The sequence below is a fragment of the Parambassis ranga genome, chromosome 22 (assembly GCF_900634625.1).
Source record: "Parambassis ranga chromosome 22, fParRan2.1, whole genome shotgun sequence".
In the NCBI taxonomy this organism is placed as follows: Eukaryota; Metazoa; Chordata; class Actinopteri; family Ambassidae; genus Parambassis; species Parambassis ranga.
Window position 1 is genome coordinate 13,860,199 of NC_041042.1, and position 25,231 is coordinate 13,885,429.

The 25,231-nt window shown below is 43.2% G+C and overlaps 1 protein-coding gene across 1 annotated transcript; it reads right to left on the minus strand.

Annotated features, from left to right (window-relative positions):
• Positions 1 to 17,096: 17,096 nt before the first annotated feature.
• On the minus strand, positions 17,097 to 24,899 carry bmp4 (bone morphogenetic protein 4). The gene is made up of 4 exons (XM_028396071.1): positions 24,647 to 24,899; positions 21,204 to 21,326; positions 20,236 to 20,600; positions 17,097 to 18,267 (listed from the first exon to the last, which is right to left on the minus strand). The coding sequence occupies exons 3-4, from the start codon at positions 20,591 to 20,593 to the stop codon at positions 17,414 to 17,416; spliced, it is 1,212 nt and encodes a 403-aa protein (XP_028251872.1). The 5' UTR covers positions 20,594 to 20,600; positions 21,204 to 21,326; positions 24,647 to 24,899; the 3' UTR covers positions 17,097 to 17,413.
• Between the last annotated feature and the right edge of the window lie 332 nt (positions 24,900 to 25,231).

A 25,231-nucleotide genomic window follows, 5' to 3' on the forward strand; every position in this document is an offset into this window, starting at 1 on the left:
TGTGACCTCATGGACTGTTTGCTGAAATATGAATCAGTGTGTTTTCAAGCAATACAAATGAGGAAATGTCAATGTTTGTGTGTACGTTATTATGTTAAAGCTTATGTTTAAGGATTCAACTGGATTTACACACAATAGATGCTTTAAAGTTTAATGAAAACCATGACATGTTCCTAACCTTAACCAAAGAAATTCTGCTTTGGTTGGAAGTCATTTATTCTTCTAAATGAGGTTCCCAGATGTATCCACCTTGGTGTGGATGTGGTCTCAGTGACTGTTTACTTACTCACTTGGCTTACTAACATACAGCCCATTGAGTACTCATCCAATTAATGTTGCAACTTTGTGGCTGTGGCTTCAGGATCTCATAATCGTTTCTTTAAGGGTGGCGCTTATTTTAAGGAAAAACACTTTGTTGGAGACCCCCCACCCACCCACTCATCCACCACACTGTTCAGGAGCAGGAGGCAGAGATTGTCATTAGTTCATGCTGCCTGCTGATTGACACTACACAGACAAAGCCTTTAACTGGGAACATCAAAGAGCTGCCAATTAAGGTGGCCATTGTGTCCTGACTGTGGCTACCTAAAAAGAAGAGGAAAGTCTCTTTGTGACCAAGTCTGGTCTCGGTTGACTCAGAGAGAAAATTGACCCACAAAATGACTCACAGACACTAATTGACTGACTCACAAATAGTAATTGACTCACCTTTCGACAAACTCCATATGACCCAGAGAGTGAAGCCTCTCCTATATGAAGAGCTTGTAAATATCAGACCAGATTTATGAGATTAAAAATAGAAGCTAGATCTAATATGAGATACTTCACCAGAAAAACACAACATGAGGCCAATTTTAGTCCTTGAAAACAGACCATGTGTGTATTTTTCGGCTGCACACTCATCTGAGAGGCAAGGGGTTGAATCCAGAGCACTGCTTCTGAGGTGTGGCTTCGCTCTCTTAAAATGTTCTTTACCTAATCCCTTAACCTGTTTTTACTGCCTAACCTTAACCAGTAGATTTTTTATGCCAAGTTAGCTCTTTTTAAATAATAGTAAGTCTTAAAGGTAGGGTAGGAGATTTCATTCTGATGCACTTTTTGTTAAATTAGTGTAACTTCTCTTGACAATCCAATAGCAACCAATTAGTTCAGCAGTTTCGCTTTAAAACGAAGAATATGAATCAGTTATCTGTGGAAGCTATAAAACACTAAAAACATCAGCCAATCATCTGGGACGACCCTGCGCAGAGTATTGGCTGGTTGTCTCTTCCTGGTCTGCGCGCATGAGGTACGTGCATGATGGCCGAAGTCACAGACCGCAGCTCATTTTCAGGTAATGCGTCCATGTGATTGGAGGCGTGGCTTCGGGGTGAGCTCCGAGAGAAAGGGGCATGTGTTTACTTTCGAAATCTGGCTGACTCTCACTGAGTTTTCAAAATCTCCTACCCTACCTTTAAGCTTATAAGTTATTATTCAGGGTCATGGCCACAGGTGACAGCTGGGTGGTGGCATAGAGTGCTAGCTGTCTGCTTACAAAGACTGTGCAGATATTTGATGTTTTTGTGTCTGCTGGGCCACTAGCTAAAACATGTGCATGTGCTGGAAAATCAAAGTAGAGAGGCTGTCTGAAGTAATTGCTATTTCACAGGAGTACAATCCTAAGTTGAAAAAAAAAATGTTATTTAGGAACCCATATGAGTATATGACTATATGTGAGACCACACAGTTTGGTCATATGGGCAACCAGTTTTTTGATTTATACTTTAACTTTGCTTTAAGTACATTTCTGTGATTGTCATGGCCTACAGTGAATGATTTTATCTGCTTGTGTTTGGTCTTCACAGGATTGTTTGAATTCCTGGTTTGGGAGTTTTAAACAGACCATTAAGTAAAAGATCTTTTCTCAGTTCTTCAGAAAACCTAAGGTGTTTTTAAAAAACCCAAATAATGTTCCACTTCATAGCAAAACATCGCTATTATTTTTGCACCACGTCGCTGTCTCACAGCAACACCCACTTGCCCCATCGCATGCTTGATATCTTGGATCTGCTCATCTGTAATCTCCTCAGATTTGCAACATGGCCTTAGAGGAGGCACATCGTGGCCTGGCTCAGTTCTGCGTCTGATCTTGCGAGCTGTGGATGTGTCCGCCCCCCTGGCCCACATGTGAAGATAGTTTCTCAGTAGAAGTCCAGATAGTGGCCCCTGAGCTGTGAAACCCCACGCTTGGCAGGATGCAGGGCTACAGCGATAACTCACCTGTGTACTGATAGGTGGGGAGACAATGTCCCAAACAGATTAAAGGCAAAACTGATTGCAAAACAAGATGCATAGTTCTGCTAGAGGGATAAACACAAGATGGAAAAATTATAAAACAAACCAGATGAAAGAGGCCGTTGAATGTTTTTATCTGACTGTCTTTGATTCGTTTCTGGATTAGTGCGTGAACATGAGCACATGCACATGCTTGTCATTTATATAGAATATCAGGGTCTAGTCATGTTGGATTTGCAAATCTTAAACATTCAAAGACACATTCGAATCTGTTTTCCACAGTTCAACTTCAGAACCACAGTGTCAGTGGCATGTTTTCCAAACCACATTCTGACATGATATAAAACACACCGAAATGTCAACAATGACAGAAGATGGGAGCAGCAGCTGAGAGTCTGATCTCAATCTCGACTTTTTTCTCTCCTCTCCTCTTTCTCCAGCCGTCAGGAGATGCTGTGTTGTCACGTAACGGTCTTTACAGTCTGCTGACAAAAATGTCATTTCCAAAGGTTTATCTCTTTTATCCTGTCAGAGCAGGCAGGAGATAAGCCACCGAATCTCCAACAACAAGGAGCGTACAGCACGATATGTTTAGGAGGTTTTTTTTACGTAGAATGATGTGTGAATATGTGTGTTTATCTCAGCAGCAGATAAACTGCAGGTGTTGCGATACAGATGGTGTCCCCGGACTTCTCTGACGTTCCTCTGTCACGATCAAGTCCAAGTCTACAGCTGTCAGGATAATGTTTCACATGAGATTCTGTCTACGTACAGACCATAGTTTGGGAAATATGGTCATTTGTTTCCTTGGGAAGAGTGACAAAAATGACACTAATGTACAGACTGCATATATCATTATACTATTAATTCATCATTATGATGCTCCCATGGATTAAAAGTGACATCAGTGAGAACTCGAACAAATAACATGGAACAAACTGCCATTCCTAATCACTCATAACCAATCATAGCATTGCACTGCAGTTAGACTAGTTTGAGGTCATTGAATGAGTTAAAGGAATATGTCAGTTCCACCCTCGCAGTGTACACGGGTTTTATGGTATTTAACATAACGCAAAACATAATTACACAACATGGTGTGACATCATCATCCACAGGCGTGGACTGCAGCTTTGGGGATTGTACAGAGTCATGTAGCTGCTCTGACGGATCTGATCTTCATGGAGGTATAGCCTCGCCGCAGGTCTAACCACTGCCGGAAAACTCAACGAGTTACAGTAAAAAGCCTCAAGTTTAATATGTGAATGCTGCCACACACACATGAGGTTAGCTCAGCTCCTAGGGTGGCACAAAAGACTTTTGCTAACTCTCATAAAACAGGCAGCCAAATAAACAGCACTGAATCAATGCACAAACAAACAAACAAACAGATTCCTATTAAGAAAGGAATTAAGGAAACTAGTTAAGTGACTGCAGCCTCTGCGGAGGAGAACATCATGCAGCCAGGCTGCGTGAGCCTTCAGAGTGTGTCTCTGTGCATCTGAGAGTGTTTATGGACTGGCTCTAAGTGGAAGTCATTATGGGACGTTTGAGTACACTTGCGCTGATAGCAATGGTTCTGGGTCCACCCAGGGCTCCTAACGTAGGTGGTCTGGGCTAGGGAGGAAGATGAGCGACAGAAGGAAGGAGGGGAAGAGAAAGAGAAACAGAGGGAAGAGAAGAAGAGAAAGAAGCAGAAAGTTTGGCCTCCACCCTTCTTCTACTATTCGCCGCTGCTGCAGATGTGGTCGTAAGGAAGGGAGGGAAAAAAAATCACCATAAAGTTAAGTTATAATTATCCACATGAATGCAGGCTGAATTTGGGAAAACTGCAAACACACACACACAAACACATGCTACAGCTTTGCACAGCACAAAACGTGCTCTTATTAATATAAAACATATATGATGCCTTTTTTTCATACCACAATCAGAACAATAGAACTCAAAACCAGTCAAGCTGTAAAAGTTCAAACTCCAGGCTGCCCTGAGGCAAAAGTCCATGTAAAGATCTTGCACTATGAGAAAAACCTGCTATTTCTGACGTTGCAGGGTGGAGGCAGACAATGTGCAGCTCACCAGCTCCGATGCAGGCAGAGACCGTTTCATGAGCGGTTACAATCTGTTAACTATTGCATGCCGACAAATGGTTTGTATCAGCTAAGTTTACTTAACGGTATATTTCACCTCAGGACATTTGGAGAGATAACCAAATAAACCTTTCAAGGCAGGAATGTTCCCTGCAGCTCCTAGGTTCAAAGTGAAACTCCTGTCGGCCCCTGAGCAGCTCACGGTGGGTGCCTGCACTAAGAGAGAGGACATGTTTTACTGAGGTCTCACTGAGATCACTGAGACATGGCGCTGTAATGGGGAACAGGAAGTACATTTACCATTGAAAGAAAAGCAGGAGCGTGGTTGCATGGAAGGTGATTTGGCTTGCACGGTGGAGGTGCTGGTGTTGATGGAAGTGGGGGTGTAGGGGGTGAAACATCAACCGGCAGCCGCCAGCCCAGCTTTGACACTTCGCCCAGAAGAGCACACTGAGAATTCAAACATCGTCTCTCAGATGTTCCACTTCCTCTTGTAAATTGCAGGAATTCTTTCATGTTACAAGTGCTTTTGTTTTATGGCCACGGCACTGGAGAGTGGCTCTGCAGAGCCCCACAGCTCGCAAATTTCTCCACTCGCCCCAGGATTCAAGAGCAGTGTGTAGATGTATGTGTGTGTGTGTGAATTCACTGAGGTGAAGGGAAAGAGAAATAGGGAGGAGGTGAGTGTGTGGGCATATCCTTTCCTCAGTGGCCACTCCATTCATCACTTTGTTGTCCCAGCTGCAGACTAAACCGCAATGTGGTGCATCCCTTCTTGAAAAGTCAACATGATAAGAATTCCTGGATTGAAGTGGCACAGCCCACACTTCCTTGGAACATGGGCTACTTCCTTCATGGTGGACTGGGACTGTGAGAGGACTCTGAGGTCGGCTCAGTCACTCCCTAAACACATCATGTCCCTCCTGATCACACCAATGATAGGGTGTCCTGCACCCAGACTGTGATGTCATACTGTTGAACACAGGAAAGGGAAGAACCCCGTCTGGCCTCGGCAAACAGTCGTCTGGGTCCCCCCAACCATCTAATTAGGATAGCGTATACATGCGTCAGCATGACGACAGCCCTGAACCACCAAAAAGGGCGGAGCTGATCGAGCTGTAATCAAACAAGGGAGACATTTGGAAAGAAAAATACACAAACTCCTGAAAAACAACAAAATATGATACTGCCATGTGTAATATAAAATACCAACATGTAAAGCATCCAAATCCACATCAGGAGAACGTTTAAACAACAAAGATCTGTAGCTCTTTCCCACTTTTGGGATTTCCTAAACTTACTGACCTCAGCCATTTTGTGTTTTGGCATCTTTTCCAGATAGAATCCATCATATGTCCCACAGACAGTTAAGGCCAGACAACTGCCAGATGGCGTATCTATTTGCCTCTCTCTTTAACTCTTGTCCGTACAGATAGATAGACGCAAGCCAGCAAAAAGAGGAAGTCTGGCACAGCACCAAAACGCCTGTGCAGTGAATTCGCTCTGGGTTTGATGCGCTTCAGTTCAGAGAAACGGGGGCCTGGTTCAAGTCCATGCTGACAGGTGGGACTGTGTCAAAGGTAATCTTAGGGCAGACTGACGTACGCTCCTCTCCTTTTCGCTTTTCTTTTCTCTCTTGGACCGCACTGTTCACTCCCTCCTGTTCTAGGTCTCTTTGTTTCTTCTTGTGTGTGCCAGTGCACCTGTGCTCAGCGGGGGGAGGTTCAGAAACGAAAGGCATTAACACAGACTTCCAGAAAGTCTGCTTTCGTGATTGATCTTTCACCCAAGTCGTTTGTAAAACTTGTTAAAAGTGTGGTATGCAAGTGTGTCTGTCTATGTGTGTGTGTATTCAAGGGTACAAATATGTATTCTTGTTGTTTATTTGCCGTGTGAATGTGTATAAGACCAAGCGGCGCAAATGTTTTGTACGTGTGTGTCTTTTTGGCAGCGCATGTGCAAGAAGCTGGGTGCTGGAATCTATCCACTGCCAACTACCCAAACACAATAAATCAAAACAGGTGTTTCAATATGTCGACTGCTGTAACATGAAGGCCAGATGCTTGCCAGGCAATTCCTTTCCTCTCCTGCTGCTAAATCAAAAAACAGACGACCAGGATGAAGTCAAGATGTCAAAGATGATGCCTTAAATGGCAACCTCCAGCTACGATTGCCTCATAAGTTTTAACTACAGAGTAGAAATTCAGAAATTAAACAGATAAATCAACCATAGACGGCTCTTTGAAGCATGTAGCTACAACTAAATTTGACAATTTGATGCAGTTTTAAAATGCTTGACTGTCAGCATATCTGCTTGCTGCCTCTGACCTCCAAAATCTGTTTGTATTTTGTGGCTAAATGATGGCTCATATGTTGGGTTTCACTGTGGACACAGACGAATGGATGAAGGACACACATGTTCACTAGGGGGAGAAGAAAAAAAAAAAGATGTGTCTGGTGGAATGGCTATGGTTGTGAACTTTGACTTCCCAGCTGCGATGGTCGGAAATTTACTTGTAGTGCTGGTGGAATAAGTAAGTCTGCTGTGGTGTGTAACCATGGTGCCTGCTGTAAACTGAGCTTCCCACTGAAAACCACACTTCCGAGCTAGTTTCCTTGCCTACATATGGCTTCTGTGCATTACCGACTCCCTCATGCACAGGAATACATCTTCAAAGACAAACTCAGATCTAACTGTTTTAAGGTTTGTCCAAAATAATATCATTTTTACCACAAAATCACAGCTTTTAATGCAGGTAAAGCCATAATACATCTTCATCCAGAAGTATGGTTTATAGTAGATGAGATGAGTAGATGAGAACTAGAGCCAGTTCAGAAGAATGAGCTCCTACTCCTAACCATGACACACAAAGTATGGATGATACAGTCTTCTTTTCCTTTCTTTCTATGAATGGCCTGTAGTGAATCACATCTCCAAATCTTAATGGAATCAATGTAAGCACTAATCTGACATGAAGCTTCATGTTGCTGCTCTGATTCCCATTTCTCTTTGTGTGTCTAAGCAACACTGCATCTCCCAACTATCCATCCTGAGCTTTCCTTTTATATTTCCTTTTCCTTCTTTAGCGTTCTCCACTTTTTTCATGCCTTATTGAACTCTTCCTATTTCATTCCTCCCTTTTCTTTTCCTGGCTGTCACTGTCCATCATTAAACATGGCCTAAACCCAATAATAATATTTCTCAGTTTAACTGCTTTGAGTACCTGCAGGAGGACAATTTAATGAAAATGAAATTCAAATAAATCTTTACAATTGAGCCAAAAGAAGACATTAACTTTATCCGACTCAAATATCTGACACAGGTATGATGATTTTAATTTCTCTCTCTCTCTTTTCCCTCTTTCTTCCCCCTCTTCCCTGATTTGATAGCAGCCTCTGCTTGTAAGAGTTACAGTACCCAGCCCATAATGCGCTCCAGACGGCCTGACTTCCTAATGACTGGTTGTGCTCCAAGCCTTTCCGGGCACGGCTGTGGCCGCGAGCCTCACACACAAACACACAGTAACACAGGCGCGCACACACACGCCACATGTTGACCACTCAAACAGAGGGCTTTAGTCATGTGTCTGTCTTTATTCGATCGTTGCACAGACCCCATGTTTTATACTTATCTACACTACAACCTTCAGCTCTCTGCATGTTGGATGGCAGGTAGTGCGGAAAGCTTCCCTTGCCTGTGTCCAACAGTACAGACCATTCACATAGATGGCCTGGACTTAATTAGGTTGTATTCTTCTCCACCTTTGCTCATATTTTTTGCAGGACACCAGAAACATAACAAAATCATCTCGTATCTATCAACTCTTCCAGCTCGTTCCTCCAGTGGGCCTCTAGATATAGCTCATTCTGATGGCCCATATGCACCACCTCAGCAGGGGCTTTGTTCATTACCAAGGCAACAGGTCTGTTTGTTTGGTGTGACTCTTCCTCTGCTATTTTTTTTATTACTGGCTGAAATGTTTAATTGTATGTTTTCACAGTTTTTCCCTCTTTTCCATGTTTTCACAGGCCCCAGTCGTTCATTCCTGAGGCAACAAGATGCTGTAAGAAAGGCTAATTTCATGAAGAGTTTATAGGGCAAACTTTATTGCTCCTGAACATATATAGATAAAAGTTTACAAAGAGGCAGATGCAGAAACAAACAGTCGTCAAACTGTCCTCTAGAATGGCGCAAAAAAAATGTTTTGTGTTTTGGCGAGGTTATCAGCAGTGCATCATTTGTATGTGCTTTGTGGTATGAAAAGGGAAACAAACAGCGTTCTCCTGTTTTCCAAGTCTGACATTTTGTTGACTCGTCTGTCCCTCCAACCTTTTCCCCATGTAGACTGTTGCTCTCTAATAACATCACCCGAATTCCTCCAATTATATTTGGATCAACTTTTCTGGTGGAAATATGGAAATTCAGTTCCTCAGACAAGAATGAAACACTTCCATCCCTGATAATTCCTTAAATCTTTTTATTTTCTCAGGATAAACTACTCTAATAACACAAATGCATGTTGTTGGATTTGCTTGCTTGTCTATCACCGGCTCAGTTTCTGGTTTAAGTACTTAGTGAACAAGCTTTTTCCACATAAGGCCGAGGTAATAATATCTAAAGTATATGATCAGTATTCACTTACACAGCCAGGCTGTCCCCCAGGGCTCATGGCTGCAGGCCTTTACTGCTCAAACCATATGTTCATGATCTCATTTTTGAATGCCCCAACATCCACAGTTAAATGTTGTGTAGGTCCATGCCAAGAGCAACAAACAGCCTCTTGACAATCACTCGCAAAGGAGGGAGTGTCAGACTTTATTCAGGCTTAGACCTAAATCTGGGGGAAAGTGCTAGCTTATTTTCCCTCTGCTCTAGCATGGATGTAAAAACACACAGAGATAGATCAGCGGATGAAACAAAGCTGGACTCATGTGCAGAAATCCATCCAGGGTTTGAAAACAGCAGGCTTCATACCAGGTGGTAATAATAGCCCCTTCAACATTACATGTTGATGAAGCTTGGTGACATTTTCTTTCTCTGACACGATTGCTGTTATTCTTTTCTCTACTTTCCACTCGCCTCCACCCTCCTTCATGTCCAGGTGGCTCAGTGAGGGCCCCGCTCTTTCACTAAAATGAATAATGTTGCTTTTGGCTGAAGCAAAAACCTCTAATTGTAAGCCAGCTCTCCTATCTTTATCAGGATACCCAGCTGATGCTGGGTGGCCTCCCCACACAAACACACAGTATTGTGCTCTCACCTGAGGAAGCACGTTCTTTTACTGTTTCCAGATTAACACACAGACGAACAAACACCCTTTCAGCACGCGCGCACACACACACACACACACACACACACACATACATATAAAGGGAAGGTTGTGCTGTTGCATCCTGCCACCAGAGGGTGCAGACAATGTGCCCCCATCACCCCTGGCTTCAACTCTAAATTCCTTTAGACCAAAGAATGAACCTCCGGATGTTGGATCGGCAAAATGAGCAACCAGACGACAATGAGCAATGATATGATGCGTGCATTTTCACCCATGTTCAAAGATATGGAGCCCTATAGAGAAATACTATAAGTGTTTTTAAAAACAGTCTAAACTGTCTTTTTCTCACAGGCCATCCCTTTTTTTCCTCTCACACAGATAACACACACAACCTCTTAAGGACGGGCTGTACCCTCCTAATCTTAGCTTTTCACTTATATTCAGCCCATTATTCTGACCAAACACATTTCAGCTCTATATTTCCAACAGCATGAGTACTTTGTAGTATAAGAACAAAACATGTTCAGGGGTGAATTCACACAGAAATCTGTGTAATACGTGGAAATATCAACAGTCATTTACGAGCGTTTATCTTTTATCAGAAGATTGAGCTGTGCATACATCTTGTAATAAGTATGTTAGTCATTACAGAGTGCAGTTGCAGAACACAGGCCCATTACTATACAATACATCTTGTGTCCAGCTGTATGAACTACTACTGGAGGGAAATTGTGTTTAAATGATGATTTTATTTGTAGATAATTGCTAATGCAATGAGAAAATGTGCCAAACTGTTACACAACATGGAATATTTTCCGTTTGTCGGAAGTCATCTTATTGATACATTATTTGAAACAAAGACATTGTGTGTGCAATGAATGCTGGGTAAACTGGAGGTTAAGACCTATTGAATGTGTTAGATTACTTCAGACCAGTTGTTTTCTGAATCATTTAAAACTTCTTCAGTCCAGTGAACGCAACACAGCTGAGATCAACAGCATCCTAACCATAAAAGTTATCTCAATTTTGACATGTTTGCTTTTCTGGAGATAACAGTCCTTGTCAACACACCTGATTGTACAGAAGAGAAACACCACCTAGTGCTCAAGTGAGAGGACTCAAATGCAGGACTATGACTCAGTGGTGATAAACAATCCAAAGACACGGCAGTCAGCCCAATAAGGCAATAGTACAATAGGGCTAGGCTAAGTCAAGAGCTAACTTCAGAAACAAGGACAAAAACAGTAAGGCAGTCCACTCTGGCAAAAGACAATCGATCCAAAAACACAGACTCAGTCATACACAAGAAGTTACTAAGATGTCTCTAAGATGCTTGGAAAGGAGAGCTGACAGTATGGCATTTAGCTTGTGGCAATTTGCAACCTCACCACTAGATGTCACTAAATTTGACACTATTGTACTTTAACATATTTGAGTTCAAACCAGTGTGGCAGACGCGCTAACCAACAGACCAGTCTAAGGGCTAAATTGGTTAAAATAACTGGGTAGAGATGTACCGCTCAAGCCCTTTTAAAATCCAATGTGTTCTATGATACAAACTTTACAACTTTCCCAGACTCAGCTGTAGTGAATAGTATGCTCTTTATATGCTGTTTCCAACATTTGTTTCACATTTGACTGTCTGTGACCCATGCAAACATCTGCTTGTAGCCCGAGAGAAAGTTTCTGAGGCTGATGTGTCATCAGCTTAGGATTTTACCCTGTGTAGAGTCATACAACACATTACTGTTACACATTAGTCCTGCCCTACATACACATTCTTGGGAACACACACACACATGTATGCATGCAATAACATACATGTCATTAGTGTTGCAAAGCCACAGGAGGCCTGAGCACCACCCTAGCACAACACCAGCCCTTTTCCAGTGGTCTGCTCCACCACAGAATCTTGATAACCTCTGAGGCTTTTGTCAGCACAGAGCAGAACCAGACCGCCACTTTAAAACACACACACATGCATGCACACACCACTAATATCCCACCCCCAGCGTCCCTAACTGTGGTTGACACATCAAAGGGCACTGTCCAAGGAGGGAAGTTAGGGAGGGTCTGGGGAATCATGGGAGACAAAGGAAGCGATTAAGAGATAAGGATCAGTCTGAGATATGACATTTCATCCTGGGCAGATCCGGTAGACACACTCCATTCAAGGAAGGGTGTATAGCAGCTAGAAGGGAGGAGGGAGACAAGGAGCTGCAGGGTCTCTTGCTTCCGGCCCTCGTTGCACCTTTCCTAACTACACAGTCTGTTTCTGAACATGGGAAAGGGTTTGCAAAATGCACCTCATTAGCCCAAAGCTATCCTCCCTGCTTATACACTCACATACTTATACAAAAAAAGCAGCACAACAAGGAAAAGCAACTTCAAAGGAGAGTTGTACTGCAGATCAGAACTTGTGTAGAACAAGCAGCCATCGCTCAGCAACAAAAACAGTTGCTGGTGTGCGACCCGGTTGTAGATTTTCCTCTGCCTTGCTGCCAAAGCACCCAGGGTTCCTCATTTTATTTGCTCTTAAATAGTATTTAGCAACACAAAAGAAGCGAATGCGAAAAAAACGTCCTCATTGTGGGCCTAATTGCCTCAGGGTCACATTACATCTCCGGTTTCACGTTGTTGCTTTCAAACTGTAGCCCGCAAGCCCGAGGCACAATCCACCTGCCTCTCAGAGAGCCACACAAAGGGTCAGCGTATGAACACAGAGGGAGTCTGTTAGCAAATAAACACTGAGATCTTACTCCGGCCGCACTCCAGCCAAACACCAGTTCTCTTCTCACATATTTATGTACCTGAAAGAAGGATACTGCCAGCAGTGAAAATAGGCTGCTGTAACTAACCCGAGCAAAACAATGAGCCGCCACCAGACGACACTCCTACTTCTACTGTATACGAACTATTATCACGCTGAAAGGCAAATTAGTGTTTCATAGGAAAAGGGAATGGGTGAATGAGATGGCGCACAAACAGCTTTGTTTGATTACAGGAAGCTGAAATTTATCAGATTGCCAGAGAGCTCAGAGAAGATGTGTTAAACTGTGTTTTACTTTAATTTTCTGCAATATGCATACACAAATGTGAAGAATAAATGATTATGTTGACACAGAGGGACACAAACTGTCAGAAGGGTGATCATATGAAAGGAAATATTCATATATATGTACAAATATTCTCCTTACATTTAATAAAAGTGATAAATGCGTCAAAAAACCCCACCTGCTGTCATCTAAAAGCACATTATTAGATCATATGTCATATTATTTAGCTTTGTCCCTCAATGCGGTGTCCTGAAATGACAAAATGTGAAATTTATGTGATTATCCATTTATACCAAGAGTCAAAAATGTGATAAATATCTTAAAATAATAATAAATAATCCATAATAAAAGATATAATAAAAGAGTGCTAATTGTAGAAGTGACCCATCAAGCTGCATATATGTATATGTTGCTGTTTAAATTATGGACAGCTGTATATAGCCTACATTAATCTAAATAGAATATATAAAACCAGTTTTGTTAGATATTCTTGTTTCAAAGCTGCTTTTGTGTTTCACCTGTTCCAAGATATAAAAAGAAAAAGAGTGTAAAAAGTGTCAGTGAGTCGGCCGAGTGCTCCGGGGCCAGCCGGCACACCTGTTCAGTGGGAGATGCAAGGCAGGAGCTCTAAATACAGGCCAGAGGAGCATCAGGGGGCCAGGCGGCGGGGCCAGCCATCTTTTCATTAGCCGTATCTAATGAAACTGCACAGGGCCTGAGGAAGAAAGGCCTACTGCAGGGACACCCTGCCCTGCCCAAAATTACACCAGAGACTCGCCCACAAAAGAAGCATTCCGTCCACACAGCGACACTGGCACTTGACACCAAATTTTAAACCCGCAGGTTGTTTCTTCGACAAGTGGAAATTTCCACTGTGGTCCCTTCCCAGGCGGGACTGTTTGAGGGGGTTTAATCACACGGTCAGAGTGTAACCCCCTCTACACACACACACACTCCCCCAACCCGCCATTCCTGCCCTGCTTTGTTTGGGAACAGTTGTCAAGATGGAAATATCTGATACTCTTTCTAATCACACAGGCAGCAATTACCGTTATTAAGCTTTCTTTGAGGGGGCTTCATTGTTTTTCTTGTAACACCTCTGACAGACTTTGAAATATGTTAACAGCCTGGATGAAACGGCATACACACACACACACACACACACACACACTGTTATAAAAACTGACATAAGGTAAGAATGACCAAATCCCTAACAACTGCCACTCAAAATCACAGTTTTTTTAGTTCACATATTTTGGATAGCAACTGTATTCTTTTTTTTTTTTTTTACGAAGAGCTGCATATTTGGTTAAAATGTCTTCCTTCCTCCTTCCTTTCAGCTACCTGTTTTACTTACGTTATTAGAATTAATTGATGATAACAAGATTCCTCCATGACAGCTTTTATGATGAATTCACCTGTGCCTGAACCCCACGTTTGCCTCTCTTGTTGCCTGTTGCTATACCTGCATGTGTCTGAGCCATGCGACCCCGAGGTCAAAGTATTCCATCGATGACAGCCTCATCCCTCTTAAATGCAGTGGCTTCCCGGCTGCCATGTGCCAATGCAGAGGTGTGTGTGATGAGTGGAGATGAGTCACAGACAGGGGTGAGAGGAGGTGTCACACAGATAACCCCTACAGATGGACAGCGAGAAGGGTCTAAGGTTTCAAACCTCAATGTGTGTGTGTGTGTGTAAAAATGATATACCCTGAAAAGAGTATAAGCAAAATTGTGTGTGTGTGTGTGTGAGTGGAAGTATGAGTGGGAGAGTGAAACAAGAGGCTCTGACCTCGAGCAGCACTGACATGAGCTATCATCGTGTTAGCCCCTCCTGATTCAAGAGAACAGAACAAGAGAGCATAGAGAGCAGACACTAACTCTTTCCAGTTTGGGATTGCAGTACACACACATCCTGTTCTCATCGTGTGCCCCACAAGCACTTGTTCTTGTAAGAGACAGCATCACTGCTTTGTTTTTCTTTAAGGGTCAGCTAACCCCAATCTCTTTCTCTCACACACACACACAAATATGTTATGATATCTGTGGACAGGTTTGGTTTTTTGATCACCAGTTGTCCAAACTTGTGTCGACGTTTCAATAAAGCTGGAGGTGAGAAGAATCTTCTTTGTGGTGTTGAAGGTATTTCAAAATAATATCTGAAAAATCCAAAAGCAGCATGAGAAGAGTTCAAAACATTTACTGAAACCTAACTCTTCTTTATTATCTCAAAAGGTCGGTTGCATTACTGAGAGAATGGACAGAAAAATAAACAGATGTGGTATCAGCAGATTAATCTAAATACTTATTTAAGTGTATTGTGACTGTGGTTTTAGGAAGAGTTTCTGTGTATAGTAAGTCTTATCTAATATATTAGATACTTACGAGCCAGCTGGCAACATGAAAACACTTGTGTGTTTTTCAGTGCTTTATAACTGAGGAGGCACGTGACTTACCTGAACACCCTGATTTAGAGAATAAACACACATCTGATATCTTGTGACTCAAAGAGAGAGAGAGAGAGAGAGAGAGAAAGGGGACACTTCAGAGATGGAGGCATGGAGTGCTCCCACTAAAACGAGGCAATGCAAGCATGGATCATCTTCCTTTGTTCCTGCGGGGAGGTTTACTGTCTGTAAACACTTGGCTCACTTTACGGTGGAACGTCCAAATAAAAAGCTTTTTGAAGACTTCACCCAGTCAATTAGTCGAGCAGTGTCAATAGACCTGCCGCATAATGACTCACCTGTAATTGCGTGAGAACGAGTGCTTACAGGAGACTGAGTGGCACGTCACATAGGAATGACAAAGCCTCAATCTGTTTTTAAGGACTCATTCTGTAATTGACCCCCCCCCCCCACCACCCCACCCCCACTATACCCCAACAACCCCTTTACTCCCTGTCACACACACACACACACTCATATAGTGACACAGCTTCTTAAGGATCACATGGTTGGTGATGTTTCTAGGAGTTTACCACACTTATAAAGCCAATTAGCTTAAATACTCTCCATGCCTTCTAACAAATGCATCCTCTCCTTGAGTAGGGCAGTGGGATAATCAACAATCACAACAATTATCATAACTAACTGATGTTATCTTAAGATCAGTTCAAATGTTGTAATTGACTGTCAAGCTGCTGAAACCCCGCGGCCCCTTCTTTTCTGCCTTTAGCCACTTCAAAATGAAATTCTTCTCTGCCTTCCTCTCTTTTAAGGAGTCACCTCTTTTTGATGCTGCTATGCAGGCATCAAAGAGAAGACCAGCGGCAATTAGATGAGGGCCCGCACATGCTTTAGCAGAAAACACTAACAAACTTGTCTGACTGAATGAAAAGAAGTTAATGTCATCACTAATTTATTTAAAACCACTTGCCTTCTGACTGAGCAAAACAATTTTTTTTTGCTTGAGACAAACAACAAAAAATAATATATTTATGCATAAAAACTACAAAGTAATAAAAGTGTCTTTATATTGAAATAATGTCCAGTTTGTCATTACGATGTACAGGGGGGGCACGCTGAGGAACAATGCACAGCCAACGTCCTCCAGCAGTTCAAAGGAGTCGCTCTCTCTAAACATTATCATATAATTTGGGCCAGCCGTCAGCTTGTAAATAAGTGATGTAGAAGCCTATTGTGTGATGGGGCACAGGTTGGAGACAGGCGTCTTTGCTCTGCCGGCATGAGCCAGCTGAAGACAAAGGCAGGAGACAGAGCGTCTAACCTTTGATTCTTCTGAGGACTCAGCCGCCTTGTATGAGGGCAGGACGCATCAGCCACAATCATGCCCCCAATGTGGGGACGTCAGGAACAATAGAATCACACTCACACAGTCAGGCTGAACCCACCCCGACTGCAATTGGATTAGTGAGTATCCAACCACCACATGCTAGCCTAATTGACATAAAAGTGAAATTTGAGAACAATAAGGCCCAAAACCTAAAGGCCTGCTAGCTTTGAAATGGCACACCACCTCTCTGAAGCTTCTGTTTTCAAAAATGATACCACTAGCAGAAAATGCAGGGTAAAAAATTAACACTATGTTGATCAATTATTCAATTTTGGTGGTGAGATACCAGAATATTAACAAGCATTCTTTTATTTTCAAAAGACAGAACATTAAGAGATTATCTGCTTGTCTCTTTCTTTTAGGAAAAAAAGTGATCTGAACACAATAAGGATGTATTTCAGGTTTCTCCAAATTGTAGATTGTCACAAAACTGATTATTTTAAGGGCCTTATGAATGAAAAAAAAAGTCTATGTACAAAACAATTGTTGTGACAAAATGCCCTAAGTTCACAAAGGGTGCAATTCCGTGATGTGATTGATGATGTGTACTTGAAAGCAACTCATGTTTTTTCTGTATATAATATGAAAGCAATAAATATTACCAGTAAATAAACTTTTTAGAGTGTTTTTACTATTTTCTCAATAAAAAAAACTTATACAATCTAATGTACATTATGAAAAGTTGTACAGCTTTTTATGTTTAAAATAAGGACTCAATTTATTTTTAATATGTAGATATAAATATATATATATTTTGTCAAAATATATGATCATATTGTCAAAGAAACAAAAAAAAAGTGAGACAAACATACACCTCATAAAAGTTATAAATAAGGGTCCAAGTGAACATTTGGGAGTAAAGACCTTCTGATTTGTTTTAGCGTCCATTTAGCTTTTTTTTTTTCGCCAGTCCGAGTTTCTGTGTCTTAGCGGCAGCCGCAGCCCTCCACTACCATTTCCTGGTAGTTTTTTAGGACCACCTTGTCATGTTCATCTAGGTAGAGCATGGAGATGGCGCTGAGCTCTGTTGGGACGCAGCAGGCCTTGGGAATGTTGTTGTTCACAGAGTTCACCAGTGTCTGAACAATGGCGTGATTGGTTGAGTTCAGATGATCTGCCAGAGGAAAAGGGCACTCCCCATGGCAGTAATAGGCCTGGTAGCCAGGAGGCGCCACAATCCAGTCATTCCAGCCTACATCGCTGAAGTCCACATACAGTGCGTGGCGCCGGCAATTGCGGTTGCGTTTGCGGCCCCGTTGTTTAGGGCTGCGCTTGGTCCGGCGGGTCAGTGGGTGACCCTTCCCGTCGTGGCCAAAGGTGACCAGGAGAGGGCGTAGCTGTTCCCAGTCCTCGCCGGGCTCTTGGTGTAGCGAGCGGCTGACGCGGACATGTCGGCCCTGGTGGCGCGGAGTCTGGTTGAGGTGCAGGACCTCCACGGCCAGTCCATAATTAGGGAGGCGCTCACGAGTCCAGCGCAGCACAGCAGGGCTGACGTCGAAGCTTTCCCAGCGTGACGCGTTGTGGCGGACGAGCCGCGTATCCAGCAGCTGCGTGATGAGCTGCCCCGGCCGTGGGGGTTTCACCACCTCGTACACATTTATCCGGTGAAGCCCCTTGTCAGCTGAGATGGTATCAGAGATGGCCTCGTCGATCTGGTGACGGTAGAGCCTCAGTTCTGCGGACGAAAGCAGCTCGTCCTCTGGGATGCTGCTGAGGTTGAACAGAAAGCGAAGGGGCATGGACTCTCTGTGGTCCAGCTCATGTATCCTCTCCATGTGCTCTGAAAAGGAGCAAGAGGAAGAATGTTTGCTACATTCCATAATTTCAATCCCTGATGTCTCACCTTTAACACAGCTTAAATACTTAAATGACACCAGAACATTCATGCACACATTTGAAGGCCTCTAGGGTATCCACTGATATAAATATATATCACCCATGCTTCCGTATCTATCCTTGAGGATTATCCTGCCCTTCTCTCAATGCCTTTCTCTGAGCACTTTGCTGAAACATGCATTACAAGGAGGGTGGTGATTAACGTACCACAGCTACAGTATAAACACAGTGGAGGCTCCCTGTTCCACGCACAGTCTGCAGATTTCTGGCAAGATCACCATTGTTGGGGAAAGGAATGTTGTGTCTACTATTTTCCTGCTCAATCCACCCCTGTTATTTCACACCCAGGCCCTAATCTTACCCAGGTGGTTCTCATTATTAAAACCTGCTGTGTTTTTGATTAGCTCTGCAGTTTGTTCACTTAAGACATTTATCATTTTCATCATGAATAATCATTAAGGAGTCAAACATTACAGTAGAATCTCATTTGTCTGAAGCCCATGGGAAAAGGAGGTACTGTGAGGGAATGTGATGTATTCAGATCACACACCTTCTTGAGTTGTCTGAACTTTAGGGAGAACTAGAAGATACCACCTGCTGCAACCAAGTCAATACAAACCGCAGTAAATTTCTGGCTAAATACGGGCGCCTGTAAAAATGTCTCCTCACCTAACTGTCTATCTGCTGCACACTTTAATACCTCGCTGTATTTTGGACAGATCAGTCACACTATCACACAATGGTGCTTCCATGAAAGCGAGCACTCCTACTCAAAAGGCTTCAAAGCATGTTATTAACATAGTTTAGCAGAGGAGAAGGAGGGTAAATGCTTGTAGGGAGGATTACAAACCCACACACACACACGTGTGTGTGCACATACACATTGCATCACAGAGAGATGTTCCTCCTCCAGCAGCAGTGCCTTTTCTCCCTCGCTATAGCCTTGCTGTCTATGTTACAGTGTGCTAGCGCTAGCGGTGTGTTTGACAAGCTCCATTATGGCTGACTCATCCCTTCTTCCACACTCCTCCCCCTAAGGGCGGACATGTTCTGCAGCCCTAAAAACCTCCCGTTTTATCTACTTCACTGTGATCAATCGGACTCTCTCTGCCAATTTACAGGATTGTTTTTTAAGCATACATTAGACATTTTTAGGCCATCTTTACATTTAACAGATCAGCCGACCTGGGCTTCCCCCTCAGAGAACTGAGCAGTCACAATAAACACAAAGTCTTCTAATGTTCCAGTCTTTTTATCACACCAGCTTCGGAGACTGTTTTTTCCATCTCTTTTCAGAGGGCTGCAGCATCTGCTCCAAGCAGCCACACTGTTGGCAGTAGGGGCTTTATTTAGAAGGCTGCAGAGTAGCATTAAAGATAATTGTACGTTGAGGAAGGTCCTGCTCAAAGAGCCCTCCATATAAACTGGAGACATGAGAGAGAGAGGAGCACATTCTGATTCCAGGCCAGGAACTGGCTTTTTTAAGCAATGTTCAACTGGGTGGGGTGAGAAGTGTAAGTCAGTAATATGAAGGTATGCTTTTCCTTAAGCTGCTAACCAAACACGCACAACTTTGTCAAATTAGGCTCTTGAGAGCTTGTCTAGCAGATTTTTTTTTTCGGCCCCTCTGCAGACAGTGCTTGGTGACCACATCCTTAGATTCCTTGGTTATGGCGAGATGGGTGGAGTGGCCTTACAATCATGTTTCAAGGGATGTAGGAAATGTTTTTTCTTGCTCTGAATGCTTAGCAATCCGCACCCATGTTAATGCACTCTACTACTACCACCAAAATAATTGGAATGTCTGGCAACAGAGACCTCAACTATGGTGTAATGTTTTTTATGCTGACATTTGCATTCATCATTTCTCCTTCCTCCTTCCTCTCCTGCAAACATCCCTCATTGCTCTTACCTTCATGGTGGAAGCCCCTCACAGTGTTGGCCCGGCTAGCTGACCTCTCTGGGTACTCAAAGGCGATGTCATGTAATCCGGCCTCTTCAGCCTCCCCCGACTGCAGCCGATACAGGTCCAGCAGGTAGCGGGGCACGGTGGCTGAGCGACTGGGCCGCGGCCGCCTTTTGAGGCCGAACATATGCAGCAGCGTGGCCTCAAAGTCCCGTAACAGTTCATGGCTCTGAGCGGCCGAACGACCCTGCAGGCCAGGTACTTTCTTTTTCCCTTCTTCAGGTATTAGACTAGCATGGTTGCTCTCTCCCAGCAGGACTTGGCATATTAAAATGACCATCAGCATTCGATTACCAGGAATCATGATGTCTCTGGTAGAAGCAACAGATGGAGCAGGGAGATAACAGATTAGAAAAGAGCCATGAAGAAAACACATGAATAAAGACAGAGTAAGAGAAAAACATCTGTTATAATAAAAAAAACATATTTATCCTTTTACCAGGACTTTTTAGTAGCTTTAAAACACCATCCTCACCCTCCTCTTGTATAACTGTTCCTGATAGGGGCAGACTAATTAGTTTCAATAGTCCAGTCTGCCTTGTTTACAGTAAAGCAGTCCTCCATCAGATAGACCACATGCAGTTTATCTTTGGCGACATCCTCCAATGGTAAACAGCTGGTTCAAGAACCCAACTTTTTTGAATGGAATCTAAGGGCCAATCCTCCCTCCTTCCCTTCCCCATTCTTGTCTCCTCCACTATGATTAGACAAATAAAAGAGGCAGCCCTGGGGTCGGTGCAAATTCTTAACTCGATAAGGAGCCTCGGTCCCTCACAGTCTGCTCTAACCAGCCATGGGGCAAACCAGAGACTTTGTGCTGCACATTTAAAAAAAAAGTCTGACTGTAGAGTTATCTTTCAAAGGGATATTTAAGATGCACCAACATGTCACAAATTGACATTGCACTTACTTACCGACAGAAAATAAAGCATGGGAAAACAGTCCATGTTTGTTGGGAGCAGGCGATGGACACGTTCTTCCAGGAAATGCTAGGTGGTGTTGGGCGGCTGCAGGAGAACGTTGAAGTGACCCTGTTCCTGAAAGCACAAGGAAGTCAAACACTGAATGCAACTGCAGATACTTGAGGCTGTTACATGGTATTTACTTAAAGAGTAGAATGAGTGTATATCTGTGTTGGCTTGTGTGAGAAAAGACCTGGTGTCTCTTTAAGGCTTATCATTTTGGCACATGGGGTGAGCTAGCTATTTGCTGTAATTGGAATGTAAGGAGGTATGCGCCACAACACACACAGCAGAGCCCTGATGCTGTACACTTGGACAGAAAACACACCTAATGCAATTGTTACATCTTATCCAAACATTAACCAGAGAACCATTAAAAAAGTGGACACCATATAATAACAGAAGAAAGCTACTAAGGCCACTTGTCTCCCACCAAACAGCTGAGCTTTCTGACAAAGAACTCAACAGCTCCATCTCAAAGGGGCCTCATCTCTTGGTAACACTTTCACACTTGAGGGTTCACACAGGTTGTCGTGACATTGATGACAGGCCTTCTGTACTTTGACATCAAAGGCGTGCAATCAGCGCTGATATGTGTACTAGGTATGTTTTGGCCTTTTAATATTTTTCTTATTTTATTCAGCCCTTTAAAAACATAAACACTCACAGTTTTAAGAGTCATCTTGTCCTGTGTCCAGTTTTACAGCCACAGTAATGCTCTAATGATTCAGTTTTTACACATCATTTGAAGTGTTAAATGCTGCTGAATCACTAATACACACTAATAAAATTACTGAATTTCTGAGTGACCACAACAACAGCAGCCTTAAAGGAACAGGCATTTCAGCTCCAGAGCGACATGCAGCTTTGGTCATCATCTGGAGCCTATTCCACTGGAAAGCATCCAAGCATTACTGCACAGTGAGGATGCAGGACTGTGCGTATGTGTGTGACATACAGTTTTTCAGTGTGTGAGCATGCCCCGCTTGGTATCTGTGCAATTATCTCGGCCCCTGCATGGCTCACTGTACATGCAATCAAGGATCTCTTTCCTAACAGCATTAGACTTTGACCTCCCATTGACCCTCCTTTCTCGGTCATGACACTAGATCTAGTGTGTGTGTGTGTGTGTGTGTGTGAAAGAAAGGGTGATGTGCAACATGCGTGTGTATGAGCCAAGTAGAGTGCACATGTTGGTGTGTGTGTGTGCATGTATGCGTGCACGAGAGTGTTAGCATGTTCGTGAGAACTGTGGCAAAAAGAGAGAGGAGGGTTCAGAACATGATCAGCTCTATTACCCATGGGGTGGGGGGTGGGGGGATAAATGCGCGTGTGTGTAAGCGAGTGTGTGAGTCTGTGTGTGCACATCTCTGACAACAAACGTTCATTGTACAGAGAGGGCCTCTCCCATGATTACAGGGATTCATAGCACTCAAAAACACTGACCATACAGAACATCTTGTAACTGTAACCAGCCACTGACAAAGCTGCAGGCTAAAACAGACAGACACTCAAAAGTGGTGTGATGATGATGAAAGAAGTTGTAAAGGCAGACTAGGAGTAACTTTCAACTCTGGAAAAAAGTTGGTGTGTTCATGTTTGCTGGCCTCCTTTCACCAGTGGGGATAAAAAAAACATTTTTTTATAATAATATTACCCCCTCAGCTATAAATACTGGGCTCATGTCCTCTCAAAGACTAAAAGCAACTTTTAGATAATGAAATATTTTAAAATTGTTCACAAAACATTAAAGCTGAGCAGTAGGCAGAAACACTTTTCCTTTTGCAACAACAAATGCAGACCAGGGTGCAATTAGGCCTTAGCAGTCAACTGGCCTTGGCTTTGCTCGGTCCCCTTGGCCTCTCTCCCTCTCTGTCTCTCTCTGACCAGAGATAATGTGATCAGACTATGCACATGGCTCCTCAGATGTGTTTCCTGAGGAATTTGACAGTGATGGTGGGAGGGAAGATGGGAATGAGAGACAGAGGGAGGGCGGAGGGCAACAGGTTACCACGGGAACAGATTTATGGCCTGATTTTATCATCGTAGATGTCTGTAATTAGTTTACCAACGCATTCATAGCCATGAACATTTATTATTCAGCTGCTTTGTGCCTTTGTGGTTGCTGCTAATATGCATTTATGTACAGCTGATTCTAATAAGCATGATTATTATTGTGAGGGGGTTCTCAGAATGTAATGCCCTGCAGATGGAATGAGCTTCAGTGTTTAGAGAAAAAAAAGGACTTTTACACATCTAATTCCTTGTCAAAAGGAAAATAGTGATATCCAATGATATTTTTTAAGACTTCTATTTGTCTACCAAAGACTTGCGCAAAATGTTATAAATGTGAAACATTATATGGAATCAACAAGACATTTCACCTCTCTCAGATCCTTTTAAACTCAACATATAATTGAACAAATACTAATTCTTCAAAGTTATATATATATTTTTTAACCTCTGTTCCCTGAAGCAGACATTTGAGTTGCAAAGTAAAGTGTGGTGCCAAGGACGCCATGCGCCCGCAGGCCGCAGAATGTTTCCTCGGCTGCAGCTTTGCTGGATTAAATGACACAATTTCACTTTATAATGACTTGTCAAGAACAGGTGAAAACAAGTAAAACATGCGAATCCTCCTAACGCAGTGCCGCTCTTAACTCTGAATCGGAATCCCGTCTGTTACTCTGTGCCAGTGTAATGTGTTTTTTCCTGATACTGTCATAACAGGAGAGAAAAGTGCTCAACACCTTGACGCGATTACGCGTAATTACGCATGATTTATTGTTTAAATCCGTCATTTATGTGAAGCTTAAAATGACTGGGGTTAACATCAGGTTTAAGGAACAAGTTTTTTTTTTTTAATTTACGGCTCAAACTCTGCGCTTTGCCATCTCCATCATTCATGCTACGCAAACCCGGCCGGCTCGGAGCAGATACAGGTGTCTTATCAGGTGCGATCAGTGTGAAAAGTTACAAATCTGCATAAAACACACATTTTAATTGTACAAGAGAAAAACAGAGCGCAGGGAAATCGGACGCTCTGTTTGGAAATGACCTCACTATCTTGGTTTGTCATTGCTCAAGACTCCGGCACAAAAGACTTTAACCTGTTACACGCTTGACCGGGATCACAAAAATACGGACTTATTTCTGTTACCTGGGTTTCTGCGTCAGGATGGTTACACTGTAAGGGTGCTAATGCCCATTTATCTTTGAACATTTCTACTGGGAGTGCTGTTCAAAGCCTCAGTGAAGTAGCGCACAAACAAAACAAACCAGGGTTTCCTAAATATCACCGAGGTCCCCACTTATTTTAAAACCCCCTCTGTAAAAAAAGCTGCAGCAGTCTTATTCTGTGATGTGTGTTCATGTGTCAGTCGATGAGCGCTTACCATCAGTAGAGGTACAGGTATCCTCCCTTGAAGTGAATATGAAAGGGAAGGTGTAAGGCAGTCCAGCCGAAAAAACGCCGAAATGAGCCTTAAAGCAGAAGTTGTGCGCCTCTTTGGCTCTTTAATCCTTTAGCGACACCTCTGTGTGGACGAGAGAGGAGTGAGGCCGGCGCTCCGGCTCTGAAGCTGGGCTTTCCTATGCGTCTCCAGAACAGTTCGCAAGGGCGGGCGAGCGGGCGGTGCGCAGGGCGAGCAGGCTTTCCAAATGATCCAGCATCTATGGCCCCTTGCAGTTTTTATGTGTCCGCCCAATTTACCCTCCCTGCCTCCTCCTTCTCCTCCCTCCTCCCACCCCTCACTCCCTGACCCCCACCTCCCTCATCTGTCTCAAACACCTTGGATAACCCCCCTTCTCTCCTCCTCCACTTTAAATAAAGACAGCTCATTGCGCGCTGTTTTTTTTCTCTTTTCATTAGCTATGTGCAATTTGACTGTGAATACCAGCAGACGGGACAATAGTCTGGATATGCATTTAAATAGAGGGAGCAAGACAGTAAACTGCATGTTACAGGTCAACGTCTGGTA

Excerpts from the sequence above, each read along its gene's own strand:
- bmp4 (XM_028396071.1), bottom strand. The coding sequence starts at position 20,593 with ATGATTCCTGGTAATCGAATGCTGATGGTCATTTTAATATGCCAAGTC. Across the intron at positions 18,268-20,235 it reads GAGGGGCTTCCACCATGAAG|AGCACATGGAGAGGATACAT; the intron begins GTAAGAGCAATG and ends GCTCCTTTTCAG.